Source organism: Onychomys torridus, chromosome 6 (genome assembly GCF_903995425.1).
Source record: "Onychomys torridus chromosome 6, mOncTor1.1, whole genome shotgun sequence".
In the NCBI taxonomy this organism is placed as follows: Eukaryota; Metazoa; Chordata; class Mammalia; order Rodentia; family Cricetidae; genus Onychomys; species Onychomys torridus.
The window spans coordinates 97452949-97467543 of NC_050448.1; the positions used below are offsets into that span (position 1 = coordinate 97452949).

Sequence of the window (14595 nt, forward strand, 5' to 3'; positions counted from 1 at the left end):
TAGCAAAGTACTTAATTTCATGAGGCTTCAGATTGCCTCTCTATATAACAAAGTAGACAGCTACAAGACTGTAATGATGATTAAACAAGATATGCAAAGACAGTTTACAATTATACCACGTCCTAAATGTACTATATGTATAATGCTATATTGTATTGGTCATAGCCCTATATTAAATGCCACTACCTCCAAGGAGCCTTTCAAACACTCAGAACAGAAACCCTCTCTGTTATTGGGAGCTTTGCCAAGCACAGCCAGTCAACCCCCATGGCTGTTCTCGTACATTCTTAGGCTGTCCAAGTTTACGTCCCACGTTTACAAACAGACCATGAATTCCATCAAGTCAGTATCCACCCTACTCCATGGTCTCTTTCCAAGACATTAAAGTCTTAATGTCTAGGACTTTTCAAAGAGAACATATTCCTGAGATTTGAGGAATCAGAGGCAAAAACTTCCTTGGGGAAGCACCAAAGAGACATGTTTGGGGTATCCTTGGAATCCCAGCTCCATCACCCAGTGCTCAGTCTCTCTGGCAACACCCTGCTGAGCTGGAATGGTGGTAAGTACCATGTCCAAGCCTGTGGCAGACATTGCTCCTGTCCTGCTGAGTTTGGATTACTCCAGGTAGCCAGGACTGGTTGATTAGACTTGAAGTTATTATATTGTAAAACAAAGGCTGAAAAAGAAGGGGTCACTTTAGCTCCAACTCATTAAGGGGGAAACGGTCAAATCCAGGATGCTGGCCTATGTTAGGTCACTTGGAGGCAAATGTCCAGCCTCTGGGTGTGCAAATGGAATTGTCCCAAACTTAACATTCAGAGAGAGCGAGAGAGCGAAGGCATCTTCCTCAGAAGTGCCAGGAGCCCCTCAGGTGTCTGGTGGAGGAGGGTACCTGAGGCTCTTGGCTTCCCATTGAGTGTCCCATCTCTGTACCCTCAGTGCTCGGCACTTGTGTATTTAGTTAGGGCTTTTCTCCCTCTGAAAAGGAGCCATGGCCTGCCTCCTTTCCCTGACAAAGGGCTTACAGGTAATTAGAAGGGATTATGCTTGAAGGGGAAAAGCGGCCTTTAATCACCAGAAGGACACAGCAGCCTGAGCTGGAGGCGGTCCAGTGGCCTTTGTGTCCGAGGCTCACAGTGATCCCCTGGTCCTGGGGTGGTCAGCAGCATGGGCTTTCCCAGGCAGATACAGCTTTTGCTTTGGAAGAACTGGACCCTGAGGAAGAGACAAAAGGTAACCACATGGGGTGGGTGGAGGTGGGGTGTGAGGAGGGAGAATGGAGGAGGGGCCGAAAGCTGGTTGTCCTTTAGCTCTGAGGCCACCTTCAGCTGCTCTGTGATCCTCTCTGACCAAGGGCCCTCCACAGAATGACATGCTTCTCTTGCCCTTGATGATATGAAAAATATTCTGTCCTCCACCCAGCAGAGGAATCCCCTGCGGCCCCCATCCCCTCTCACTTTGACATCTGCTGGTCCAGCTCTCACTACACAGGGGAAGCATCCTAAACCCTGAAAAACTAACCCAAAGGAAAGCAAGAAGGCTTTGACTGGCTTGGCGGCTCAGTAAGAGCAATTTCCTCACGCTAGAGAGTAGGATGTCTTCACACATGAGCATTGCAGGAATCGGGACGCGATTCCCTGAGTTGGTCCTCACCGTGTCGCTGAGCACATTGTTTCTGTCTTTATGGTGGAGAAAAATAACCTTGCATCTTCCAGAAGCTGTTAGAGGTCCCATGAGTTACTAACCACGGATTCTCCCAAGCCCCCAAACCCCTTTAGTGGGCTAGACTAAGGATTTAAAGGCATACAGTATGTGTTCCCTCTGAACTGGTTTCTATGATAGCTGGGAAAACCTGAAGTATATTTTGAGAACCCAGAGTAATATAAAGTAATGCAGGCTGAATATCCTGGGAGAAATGCAGGTGAACGCTGCAGATGATCAGAGCCCCTCCAGAGCTGCTACAGACAGCTCCTCTGTAGTTTTTCTGTGAAGGGATAAGAAATAAATACAGATCCATAAAGAAATGGCACTGAGAATGTACTCCAGTTGGTAGAGTGCTTGCTGAGCATACACCAAGCTCTGGGTTTGCTCCCCAGGGCCACATAAACTGGGCATGATAGTACACACCTTCAAAAAAGGGTCAGAAATTCAAGGTCAGCCTTGGTTATGTAGTGAGTGAGTTCAAAGCCAATCTAGGATAAATGAGATCCTGTTTGAAGAGAGAGAGAAACAGAGAGACAGAGACAGAGAGACAGAGACAGAGAGACAGAGACAGACACCCAGAGAGAGAAGACAGAGGAGAAGGAAGAGGGAGAAGAAAGGAAGGTAGGAAAGAATGGCTGTCCCAGTGCCTTGCAGAGTTCTAGAAACATGGAATGACTTAAGGAGCCTGGGTGGGGAGGGCTGAAATTAAATGATGGGGCCAAGAACGGAGGACAACACCCCTTGCTGACCTCTGGCCTCCACACACACTTGCACCCTGACACACACACACACACACACACAAACATGCATTTAACACTTACACTAAAAGGAAAGAAAGCTGGACCTCATGGAGAGGACATGGTGAAGAAGAGGATGGTTTGGGGTGGGTTTCTGTGGGCCGAGCAGGGCTTTCCTGGGGGTCAGGAGGAACCTTAGGGAAGAAGTGGGACCAGGTGGTGGGGCATGTGAAGACACGTGTGCGTGCCTCAGGCAGATTTGGTCAGAGCATGGGCATGTGTCAGCTAGTCACCAAGCTAGCAGCTGAGAGAGGAGAGGAAAACCCGAAGAGGATGTGGAGGCAGGAGGCGCCACACTCAGGTGAGAAAGTCTGGGGAAGGAAGAGGAATTGCTAAGATGTAATTGAGACCAGAGACCTGTGGAGCTGAAATCAGGGTCTCTGAGGCTCCGCGGGCCCAGACCCATGAGGAAGGAACCCCAGCCGGTGACCTTAGGGTTGAGGTACGATAGCTTTTTAACTCACATATGAAGAAGCAAGGAACATCACTAGACGCTTCAAAGGCCTAGGTGTGGCGGCAGGGAGAGGCCAAGCTCCACCCTGGGGACACTATTGTCCTGCCGCTGCTTTTCCTTATCAGGGCTGGTGTCATTTCAAATTAGCCTTGAGCTTATTTGGGAACCCCAGGGACCAAGTGCTGATAGTAACCAAAGGCTCAATCCCTTCTAGAAATTTCCCTTCCTCAATGAAAATGCTGTCAAAACCTGAGCAACACTCATTGTTAACTTCTTCGGGTTCACTCATTCATTTAGTCAAGAAATAATAGTCACTGGGCAGTGTGCCAGGTGCTGAGTTCACAATGATAAATGAGACAATTCAGTCTCTGCTCTCGGGGTGCAAATACCCTATGGATTGCCAAGGAAATCCAATATGCCCCCCCCCCCCCCCGCTGCTGCCCCTCCCCCTCTCCTTCCCCCTCCCCTCTCCTCTAGCACCATGACTGCTGGCCAGCAGCGCTCCCATTGATGCGGCAAGCCAACTCGGTTTTCCGGAGACAGGATTGGCTCAGGAAGGTTTACCACCTCTATCCCTTCCCCTGGCATTGGCAAATGTATCCCTGTTGGGGGATGGGGACTTTCTCCCTCACTGTGTGCTCCCCAGGGGATGGAGCCATTCACGCTGTGAACCCTGTCTCACTTAAGCCTGGGCCCTGCCTGCGTATTGATGTCGCCTTCATGGCCTGGAAACAGCTTGCCCCTGTGCCTCTGGATAGCCAGTGTATCCAGGATGTCTGCGTAATTTCCTAATCCCCCAGTAGCTCTTTGAAAGGGCCCGTGGCTCCTTTCAAGGCATTTTGGATCTTCTGGAAAGAGCCACCTCTAGAAAATGATAACTCTGCATTAAGTGCAGCATGGCAGCCCACAACACAGCCATTTCTCAGACTTTTATAAGTGAGGTGTTTACTGTTGTGAGCAGATCACAAGTGAGAACAGACAGATACCAAGGTTCCCCATCCCTCCTCTTTCTTCCCCCCCCAAAAAAGATGCAGGTAGGAGTCTTCAGGTGCCTGCTCCCTCCCTTCATTTCCCATCTTCTGTTAGTGTTTGATCTTGCGAAGTACCTGCCGTTGTACTAAATGTATTTTACCATTTAACCCTCACAGCGGGGCAGGGACAGAGAGGCGTCAGTTAGTCCTGTGGGTAGCAATGAGGTGACCAAAGCTTCAGAAGGGTTAGAATGAGTTGGATCTAGACCTGGGATTAAACCGTGTGTGACTTCCAGAAAGCAGCCATGGTCATTAAGCTCCACTGCCCTGACTAGCAGACAAGGCACAGATGTGACTGGGTAATTTATCACCCACCAGGACAGTAGCTGTAAACTCAGATTGGATATGTAGCCAGAGTGTGTGTTTGACCTGGAGGAAGGAGTACTGAGCACAGCCCTCGCCCTGATGGAATTTGGAGTCAGGCAGGAGGGGGCTGTCCTAAGCAGACTGCAGAAAGAAGCCTGGGGTGGGGGAGGGGCCCAGAAGCTCAGAGGACATTTCTTGGGAGTTTAACCCTCACACGCCTGCCTCCGGAAGACACTGCCCAAGATCATATCTGCCCTTGTGGGTTGAGAGGGCTGTAAAGCATATTAGTGCTGCTTTTTCTTGCCTCTGAGCTACATATCCAAGAATGCCTTGGTGTCCCCAGGTCCCCACTTCCGGGGGACGACAGGATGTTTGGTGAAGGCCTGAGGACTCATAAAAATAGGAGTTCACTTCCTAAACTTGAGAGGTTCGTGTCTGGTATCACCGTGGCCATTAGTGCTGGGCCCAGCATTAGGGGAAGAGAGCATGCATGGGGTGCCAAGAGGCTGGGCACCAGCTCCAAGTGCGCCGGACTGGGTGGCAGTGGGCCAGGTTTGCGTCCCCTCTGGGTTCTCAGCCCAGAAGGGCGGATCAGCGCGCTTGCTCTCAAGCTCCGGCTCCCTCCCTTTTAAATTGGAAACAGAGCGGGAAGGGAGAAAACCTAAGCCGCTGTTTTAAAACAACAAGCAGGACTCTGCCCTCCCCAGGAACCCTTCCTCCCCCACATAGACTGAATGGTAAAGAGGGGGAGGGGAGCGGGAATAAGGAAATACCAGTATAGTTTAAAAAAAAATTCCATGGGGTGGGGTGGGGGTGCTTCTGAGCTTAGGCTGGGCTTAATTAAAGTTACAGACATGCTTAAAGTGGGGGGGGGGCACGACTCTGGAGACATGTTTTTATTGTAATGTGGAATTTCCCCCTAGGGCATGCCTGTGTACACTGGAGCTGCTAGGGCCACGGTGCCCTTCTGGGCTGGCGGTACTGATTCTGGGGGAGGGGAGGAGGCTGCTGGGAGGACGCACCTGCCTCTGCGAGGTGGAGAAAGAGTGACAGGTGGTCTTTGTGCAGAGAGTGGCCTGTAAGGGCGGCTGCTCCAGACTGCATGCAGAGGAAAAATATCAGCTTCTCCAGTGCTTCTTAAAGACGGCCAGCTATGCTGGGATGGGGTTCTCAGCCTTGTCTGGGTACTGGAATTACCTAAAAAAGTTGGGGGAGATTCTGATGTCCCTCTGGACATGGCTTGAGATGCCCATGAGTCCAGCTTGCAGCTGGGTAAGGGCTACTGAGGGAGGCTGGTCGTTGGAGGGGCCCGGGTCATGTGGGGACAACAGCAGCCCAAATTCAGAGACGTGGCCAAGAGCAATCTCAAGGAGTGAGGAGGGTTCTCCCCTGCTTCCTCTGATAGAGGACTTCAGTCATGGCGACTTCACAGACCTGCCATGCCCAAATACAGAATGGGGAAAGATCTCAAGGGAAAAGGGAGAGGGTAATAGCAAGTGAAAAGGGGGCTGTTTGGAGAGGGGAGAGGAACCATGGGGCAGAGGCAGGCCTGCAGGGTCGTAGGGACGGGGACAAATTAGAAGGATAACGACATGTATGAAAATGGTGTCATCTCATTACTTTGTATGCTAACTTAAAAAATTAACACAAATACAGCTGGGCTGGGGAGACGCTCAGCAGCTGAAGAGCTTGTCATGCAAGGGTAGGGATCAGAGTTCTGGGCCTAGAGCCCACCTGAAACCCGAGTGGACTGGTGATTTTTGCCTGTCTTCTCTGCTCCAGGGAGGTGGAGACATGAGATCCTGGAAGCAAGCTGGCCTGGTCAGACTCACTGAAACAAGGGACTGTGGGTTCAGAAAGCAAAAACCTTGGTCTCAGTTAACAAAGTGGAGAACACCAGGAAGACACCCAATGTCAGCCTGGGGCTTAGACACATACACACACACACACACACACATACTCATACAGAAATATGCTAACACACACTTGCACACATAGGAACATACAAAAACATACACATACCACACTTACGCATATGCAAAAAATAAAAATAAACGAAGAAAAGGTCCAAGTACCATGACACTGCACAGTAGTTACAAGCAAGGAAACATTTTCACAACAAAACAAAACAAACCCCAAAATTTGTGAGTAGCATTTCCTAGACAGATGAGATGTACTAGTGTGAGTTTAGAACCCTCTTCCTCCCGGTAGGAAGGCAAAATAGGCTCCTCCCTTCCATGACCATGAACTTACACATCCAAGCTTTTCTTTAAGTGTGGAGGAGAGAACAGTGTGTGGTCAGTTTCTCAGGGGACCCCATGCTTCCAAACTGAACCTATAAAGCAGTATTCTCAACCTTCCTAATGCTTCAACCCTTTAATATAGTTCCTCATATTGTGGTGACCTCCAACCACAAAATTATTTCATTGCTACTGCAGAACTGTAATTTTGCTACATATAATAATGTAAATGTCTGATGTGCAGAATATCTGATATGTGACCCCCAAAGGGGTTACAACCCACAGGTTGAGAACCACTGCCATAAAGGAAGGAGACATGAATGTGTGGGGGAGGGACTACCAGGCTGCTATTCATTTTCATTGTATTTATTTAATCATCTGTCTGTAACCTGATATCCCCTGATGTGCCCCTGTGGCCTTTCTGATGACTTTAAGACACAATAGTAAGTGGTCCGTGGGCCAGACTCACCTTTCTGTCATTATTATCACAGTGGCTCTGGAAGACAGGACTCGGTACTATTCCTTTTTACAGATGAGCCCTTGTGTGTGGGTGGCACAGAGGTTAGGAGGGTTTCCCAGTGTCGTGAACCCCAGTACTTGGCCCCAGAGTGGTCTCTTCTTAATTCTCATTATACTATGGGACAGAACAGCACCCCCATTTCAGAGATGAGAGCACTGAGACTCAGAAATTAAGCAAACCCAAATCTTCGCACTCTTGCATTGCCATTCCCAGAGTGGCATTGAGCATCCCAGACAACTCACGGGCTGACACACCACAAGAAGGCTGCAATCTCTTTGGTAGAGAGCCAACAGCACGAGCAGCTGTCTCAGGAGTCAAGTGCGCAGACTCTGGGCTGGTTGTCTCGTTTCCTTGGTGAAGACACCGAGAGCGACTTCCAGTTTCATCCCTTGTACCTGTCACAATGCCATCTCGTCAGACCCGTTCCTGTCCTTACAGGACAATCTGGAAGAGAGTTGAGAGAGAAGCTGGTATGCATGCCTTTGTGGGGTGCAGTGTTGAGTCTTTTGACTGTCCATGGCCAGAGCCCCTGTGTCAACTCCAGCTTTCCAGAGAAGCACCCAAGGCCCTTGACTAAAACTTTTCATTCCACAAAAGTGTGATGGGGACATCTATGAACCCTGCCTTGTACGGGGTGCTGGGGTCACAGTGGAGGCAGATGGGCCCATGAGTGTTGGTCTAGGGACAGAGAGAGACAGGAGAGTGATGGGGGGGGCGGGGTTAGGCCAGGGAGGCTCTGGATGTTGCATGCCCTGTGGGCAATTATCAACCACTCCAATTGCTAGCAAGTATTCCTGGGAGAAGTCTCCTTAAACACCAGGTGGGAATTGCCCAGTATTGGAGTTTTGTCACTTTGTAGAAAAAGAGATATAGATAGGAAAGCCATGAAAACCGAGCACATTAAGGGAAACCTACTTTCTGTCTTCTTGCTATATTAGTATGTGTTTCCTCTAACATTTTCTCCCTGGTTATGTGTTGAGTACAGTCTTTTTAAAGAGTTACCATGTACCTGTAAACATTTTTGCTTTTTTTTAACATGTGATCTATTTTCTTTTTTTTTTTTGTTTTGTTTTGTTTTTGTTTGTTTTTTTCAAGACAGGGTTTCTCTGTGTAACAGTCCTTGCTATCCTGGAACTTGATTTGTAGACCAGGCTGGCCTCGAACTCACTGAGCTCTGCCTGCCTCTGCTTCCCACTGTGTACAGTTGAAGAAGTACGTCACCACCGCCCGGCTTCACGTGATCTATTTCTACCACCAATTTTCTTCTGGGTTTTTGGGTTTTTTTTTTTTTTGGTTTTGTTTTTTGTTTTTTATTTTATTTATTTTTTTTAAGCAGCATGTGGTTTTTCCTTACCAGCGAGTAGGGATGTCTCCTTCAAGTCTAATTCCCTAATTCACATTTCCCCGCTCCCTCTGCTCCTCCATAAGTCACGTCTCAGCCCTCCCACTGTGTCCAGGGTTGGGATGTGAGTACCACCATCAGATGCCTCCTCTTTTGGAGTCAGGAGAACTCTGACTCTAAAGCAAGCCTCCATCTATATACCAGTTCTCTGGGATAGGTTGAGATCAGCTGCCTCTTCTGGTTGGGGGAAAGGAGGAGGAGCCATGGTAGTATGTCTGCCCCCCTTAAACAACAGATCTTGCTGAAGGAAAAAATGCTGACTAACTGAATTTCTGTTGACTTTGCTTTGGGGCACAGTATTTTAGAGTCATTTACTCCCTGGTTCATTCATTAATTCAATGACCACCTTCAGACAAGGTCTACCATGCACCAAAAGGTGGCAAAGCCATGGGACACTGTGGGAAGAGCCATGGCCCGGCAGACAGGAGGCTGGATTTTGCTTCCTGTTGTGACACTGTACAAGTCACCTGCCCTCTGTAGGTTTCTTCTTCGCTCATCCACAGAATGAGAGATGATGAGATCTTTACTGTCTGAGACACCAGCATTACCCAGGAGCTTATTAGAATCTTCATCCATAGCCTGTTGGTGGTGGCACACACCTTTAATCCAAGCATTTAGGAGACAGAGACAGGCAGATCTCTGAGTTTGAGGCCAGCCTGCTCTACAGAGTGAGTTCCGGGACAGCACAGTACACAGTCACATCTCCAAGCCCTGAGATCCTTCATCTCAGCCTCGTGTGGAGGCAGTTTCAGGAACAGATGCAGATGGAATGCAGAGGGACACAGAATCTGGCTGACATATGAGTCAGGCAGGAGGTGGTGGAGGAGTAAGGTCGAAAGAAGGAAGTTCTTCAGGTAAATAGTCAGGCTACTCTTAACAATGGGACTGATCCTGGGAAGTGCCTTATTAGGTAATTTCATCACCCTTTGCACCTTGTAAAGTGTACTGACAAAAACCTACCCAGCAGAGCCCACTACACACCCATACAACATGGTATATATGCATATTTACACATAGTGTAGTCTATTGCTCCTAGAGCCACGATAAACACAAGATTAAATCAAGACGAGATAAATGATGCAGCAGGAGACAGTAAACACAGGATGCATGGGGCTGCTGCTGGCTTTACAAGAGTCAACTTCTTACAATGAATTGTTGTTTCTGAGACAGGGTAGTCTCAAAGTTGCTATGTCATCAGGGCTGGCCTTGAACTCACTCTTCAGCCTCCCAAGTGCTGCCATTATAGACACGTGCCATCACATTTCGCTTCAAACTTATGGGGTTTTTTTTTTTTGTTGTTGTTGTTAGTTTGTTTTTTATGAATAGACTTTTCTCTCAGTTAATGATTTAAACACAGTAAATATACATACCTGTAACAGTCACATTGTCATTATCGAGTTTCATTGCTATATATAGTTGTATGTGCTAAAATTTTAGGTGATGAGACATCAGCACAGACACTACAGTGTTATGACAGTAACAGGGAGGTTTTGACTCCATCATGACTTAAGGGGCTGCTGTGGGGTATGTATGTGATCCACTGTGCCCAAAATGTTAGATGGGGTGTGATTGTACCACAGCCCAGTCCTGGTGCTCTGACAGTGCACAGAGGAAGGCCTCTCTCCTCTGGTTATATCTTCCCCCTACAGGGCATAGAGGAAGGACTGTCTCCTCTGGTTGTATCTCCCCAAACCTTTCAGCACCCTTGTTCTTTATTCCCTTTTTCCAGATTCGCTTTGTGGTGGAACTTGTGTGGCCTTTGTCTTTGTTTTTGGTGTTAATCTGGCTGAGGAATGCCAACCCACTCTACAGTCAACATCAATGTGAGTATGACTGAAGAAGACCTCGGCTGTTCTTCCCTTTGGGAAGCTCTTGGCTTGGAATGGGGTTATCACCTCTGTTACCATTTCAGAGGCTTTGGTGTGTGAACCAGGTTCATCAAAGCTGCCCAAATTCTAGCATCTTAAAATGTGTGCAATCTTGGTTGTAGTGGTGTGTTGAAAGAATGTACTGTTTGCTTATTAATTTCTTTCATTCTGCAGTTTTAGGAATCAAAAATATCCCTGAGTCTTAAGTATTTTTTTATTGTTTTGTATGTATTTTATATGTTTTATTGTGTGTATATATATTTTTATTGTTTTGTTGTTTTTCTAAACTTAGCTATGTTACAAATTTAGGTTTGTTTTTGTTGTTGTTGTTGTTTTGTTTTTTTTTTCCGAGACAGGGTTTCTCTATGTAGCCCTGGCTATCCTAGAATTCACTCTGGAGACCAGGATGGCCTCAAACTCACAGAGATCTGCCTGCCTCTGCCTCCCAAGTGCTAGGATTAAAGGTGTATACCACTACTACCCAACTTACTTTTTATCGTGACTGATTTATGGTGCCAGGGAGGGAAATGAGGAGGGACAGTACAGATCACACTTCAATAAGTATTATTCCCTGGAGCTTCAAGGCATCTCCAAGCCTCGTGAGAGCCTGTTTTGTACGTAGAGCAGCCTTCTTGGAAGGTCCCTGTGGTGGTTTCTGGCCCGGATGATGACTTCTCCTTCTAGTCAGGTGACATGGATGCCTCGAGAGTTATGAAAGCCGCTACATTCCCTGCTCTCAAGTTTCTAACTTCCACTGCTCTGCCCACCTCCTGTCCAGCAAGCCCTTGCATCTTTCTGTCACCCCCAGGAGTATACAGCCTCCATGCCTGCCGAGGAAAGAACACCAGCAGCCTCTGACCCTCCCTGAGCCAACTAACCGCCTCGTAGCCCTCCTTCAGAAACTTATTTTCCAGCCTCAGTTTCCCTCCACATGTCCATCTAAGGCCCTCGGACAGGGGTTCCCAACCTTCCTGACGCTACCACCCTTTCATATAGTTCCTCATGTTGTGGTGACCCCCAACCACACAATTGTTTCATTGCTACTTTGTAAGTATAATTTTGCTACTGTTATGAATTGTACTGTGAATATCTGTGTTTTCCTGCGGTCTTAGGTGACCCCTGTGAAAGGGTCGCTCAACACCAAAGTGGTCACAACTTACAGGTTGAGAGCTGCTGCTCTAGAACATTCATCTGTCTCCTTATCTACCATGGAGCAGGAGGTGACCCCTGTGAAAGGGTCGCTCAACACCAAAGTGGTCACAACTTACAGGTTGAGAGCTGCTGCTCTAGAACATTCATCTGTCTCCTTATCTACCATGGAGCTCCGGTACACAGCACAAGGCCTAGCCTATATTTGATGCTCCTATTTCATAAACAAGCGGAGAAGCCGAGTACCACATGCTTTCCTACTTGACCTCTGTGACTGATTCCTGCTTGTCTTCACTTTCTGTCTTTAGGCCATTTTCCCAACAAGGCGATGCCTTCGGCAGGAATGTTACCATGGCTCCAGGGGATTTTCTGCAATCTGAACAACCCTTGTTTTCAAAACCCCACCCCTGGAGAATCTCCTGGAATTGTGTCAAACTATAACAACTCCATGTAAGTGCTGAGATTCCCACCTACAGGAAAGGAACTTGCACCCCCTCCCTTTCTCCCCCTATGCCACAGTGTGTGGCCCCACCTGCAGAGGAGGAGCTCTGAAGTGGAGGGAGGGGCAACTTCCTACCTAAGAGCCTGTTAATGGCAGGGCACCTGGGGAAAAACCTTCCAACTTAAACCACATGGACACAATTGCTTCATCTTTGTGTCTAAGAGGTGACCTAGAATCTAATAGCAGCCCAGGCTGTGATGTGTCCCCTCCTCTGGTCACCCATCCTCTGGAAGGCGGAAGTACTATGTAAGAAAAACTGACTTCCTTCACGCTCCACCACAGGCTGCTCACAGCCATCTCTGTCTCCTTAGACAAGGCCTGGGGGAACTGACAAGGAGCAGCGTAGGGAAACACAAAGTCCGATTTACAATGTGAAGTTTACTTCTTAGAAGAAAGTCATGAACTCCAAATCCTCCACTTAAACTGTCGTTAGTGACCTCGAGAGGAAGAATCTTGGGATATGACTCCCACAGAGTGGTTTTAACCCACGAAACTGAACATCCAATTGCCCATCTTCATTCTCCCTGTCCAGTCAGCCTTGATGGGTATGCACTGGGTGGACTTTGTGGATGAAGTGTGGCACCAGGTCCCATCCCCAAGGGTGGGTGGTGAAGAACCCAGAGCACTGGGTGAAGGTTGAGAAGACTCACTGGTAATATCTTCCACATCCTCAGAACAATAGACTCAGAGAACACAGGGTTTAAGGCGGTCTTGCTCTCCCACATGTCAATAGTGAGCAAATCATTCATCATCTGTCAGTGTTAAAATTATAAATATCCATCAAATTGGGGCCATGCTAAGTCAAGGACACAATTTAAAAATGGCACAAGGCTGTTAACTGTATTGTTATAAAAAATGATAGCTATTTATTTATTTATAAGGCATTCTCCTTTCTATAGCTTGGCAAGAGTGTATAGAGATTTTCAAGAGCTCTTCATGGACACACCAGAGATCCAGCATCTTGGCCAGGTTTGGACTGAGCTTCGAACCTTGTCCCGGCTCATGGACACTTTGCGGACTCACCCTGAGAGATTTGCAGGTAACTTGGGTGTCCCCACTCAGCCTAATGCACCAGAGGCTGTAAACTGTGGGGTGACACCACCCCCAACCCCCAACTTCCCCACCCCCTGTGACAAGATGCCAGAGGCACCAGAGGCACATGACAGTAATCCCAGCACTCCTGTGGTGATATGCAAGGCAGAGACAGGAGAATCCCCAGAAGCTTGTAGGCCAGCTAGTCTGTCTCACACAGCAGTGAACACAAAGAGGTTGTCCTTTGACCTCTATATGCATGCTGTGGCATGTGTGCACCTGCATTCACACACACACACACACACACACACACACACACACACACACACACACTCACTCACTCACATTCACATGCATACATACCCAAAGACTTCTAATGTACATTCCCAGTAATATTTAGCATCCAGAATGATGTGTGTGGGTCAATTGAGAACAGGATATAATGTGGAGAAGAGATTATAAGGAGACACCACAGAAGATCAGGAAGGCCCTGGAACTATATACGTCGAGCTTGGGCTGCATCGAGCTTGGGCTGCATCGAGCTTGCATGAGAAGCCAGGAACACCAAAATTACCTGGGGGAAGTTGAAAGGTGTGGAACAGCAGTCTTGGTGGCTTCTATGATCCTGTTTAACTGATGGGGAAGAAGAGTGGATGGAAGGACTGATGGCTGTTGTTGGAATGTTCGAATTTAGGATATCAAAGAAAGTCAGGCATAAGGGGAACCACGGGGTAGACATAGTGGAGCAGAGAGAAGGGGCCAGTGTCTGGTGAGGGAGAGGTAAAGGAAATGAGGAATTGGGCTGTGAGCTGCCACAGACACAGATTGCGCAGAAAGATAGCAAGAACCAGATAGTCCAGGGCTGGAGAGATGGCTTAGTGGTTAAGAACACTGGCTGCTCTTCTAGAGTGACCACATGGCAGCTCACAATGGTCTGTCTCTGATGCCCTCACATGGACATACATGCAGACAAAATAGCAAATGCACATGAAATAAAATAGAACGAGATACCCAGGCAAGAGAGCCACTTAGAATGAGGAACAGCAAAGAGGAGGGGTAGAAATGTCTCCCAGCCTCAGGGGAGAAACAAGAGGCAAACCCAGCAGCCCAGCAGCAGATCTTCAAAGTCTTACCTGAGCATCGCAGGGCTGGCTCATCTTCAGTAGGCTCCACCTTGGACGCCAGTGGAGACAAGGTATGAACACTGAAACCCATTGCCTGAGCATCTGTAATTCAGAGGCTATGAGGCAGTAAAACCCCAGGAATCTAAGGGTTGCTGCAGGCCTGTGGGTAGAGGCATCTTTTAAGATATGTTTGCTAGTGGGTGAAGATACTTCCAGGAATGGAGGGCAGAGGCAGCAGGTAGTGCTAAGAAGGATGTGTCTTCCTAAGACAAAGGTGGGTGACTGTAAAGATCACCCTTAGAGGATGACAGCATAAGGAAAGGACTTCCAAGGGAAGCCAAGGGGGCAAGAGGGGCCTAATAGGCAGCTTTTATGCAAGTTACAAACAGTAAAGTTAAGATAGTGATGTCACTAACCAGCCCTCCTATATTCAGCATATATTTGGCACCTACTGTGAGGCAGTAGG

At 48.0% G+C, this 14595-nt stretch overlaps 1 protein-coding gene across 1 annotated transcript in view; it reads left to right on the top strand.

Annotated features, from left to right (window-relative positions):
- Positions 1–1096: 1096 nt before the first annotated feature.
- Abca4 (ATP binding cassette subfamily A member 4) overlaps positions 1097–14595 on the top strand; it is a 143085-nt gene continuing 129586 nt past the window's right edge. The window contains exons 1-4 of the mRNA XM_036190798.1: positions 1097–1233; positions 10184–10277; positions 11780–11921; positions 12873–13012. Of these exons, the coding sequence (XP_036046691.1) occupies positions 1168–1233; positions 10184–10277; positions 11780–11921; positions 12873–13012 (442 nt within the window). The 5' untranslated portion in view covers positions 1097–1167. The remainder of the gene's footprint in view (positions 1234–10183; positions 10278–11779; positions 11922–12872; positions 13013–14595) is intronic.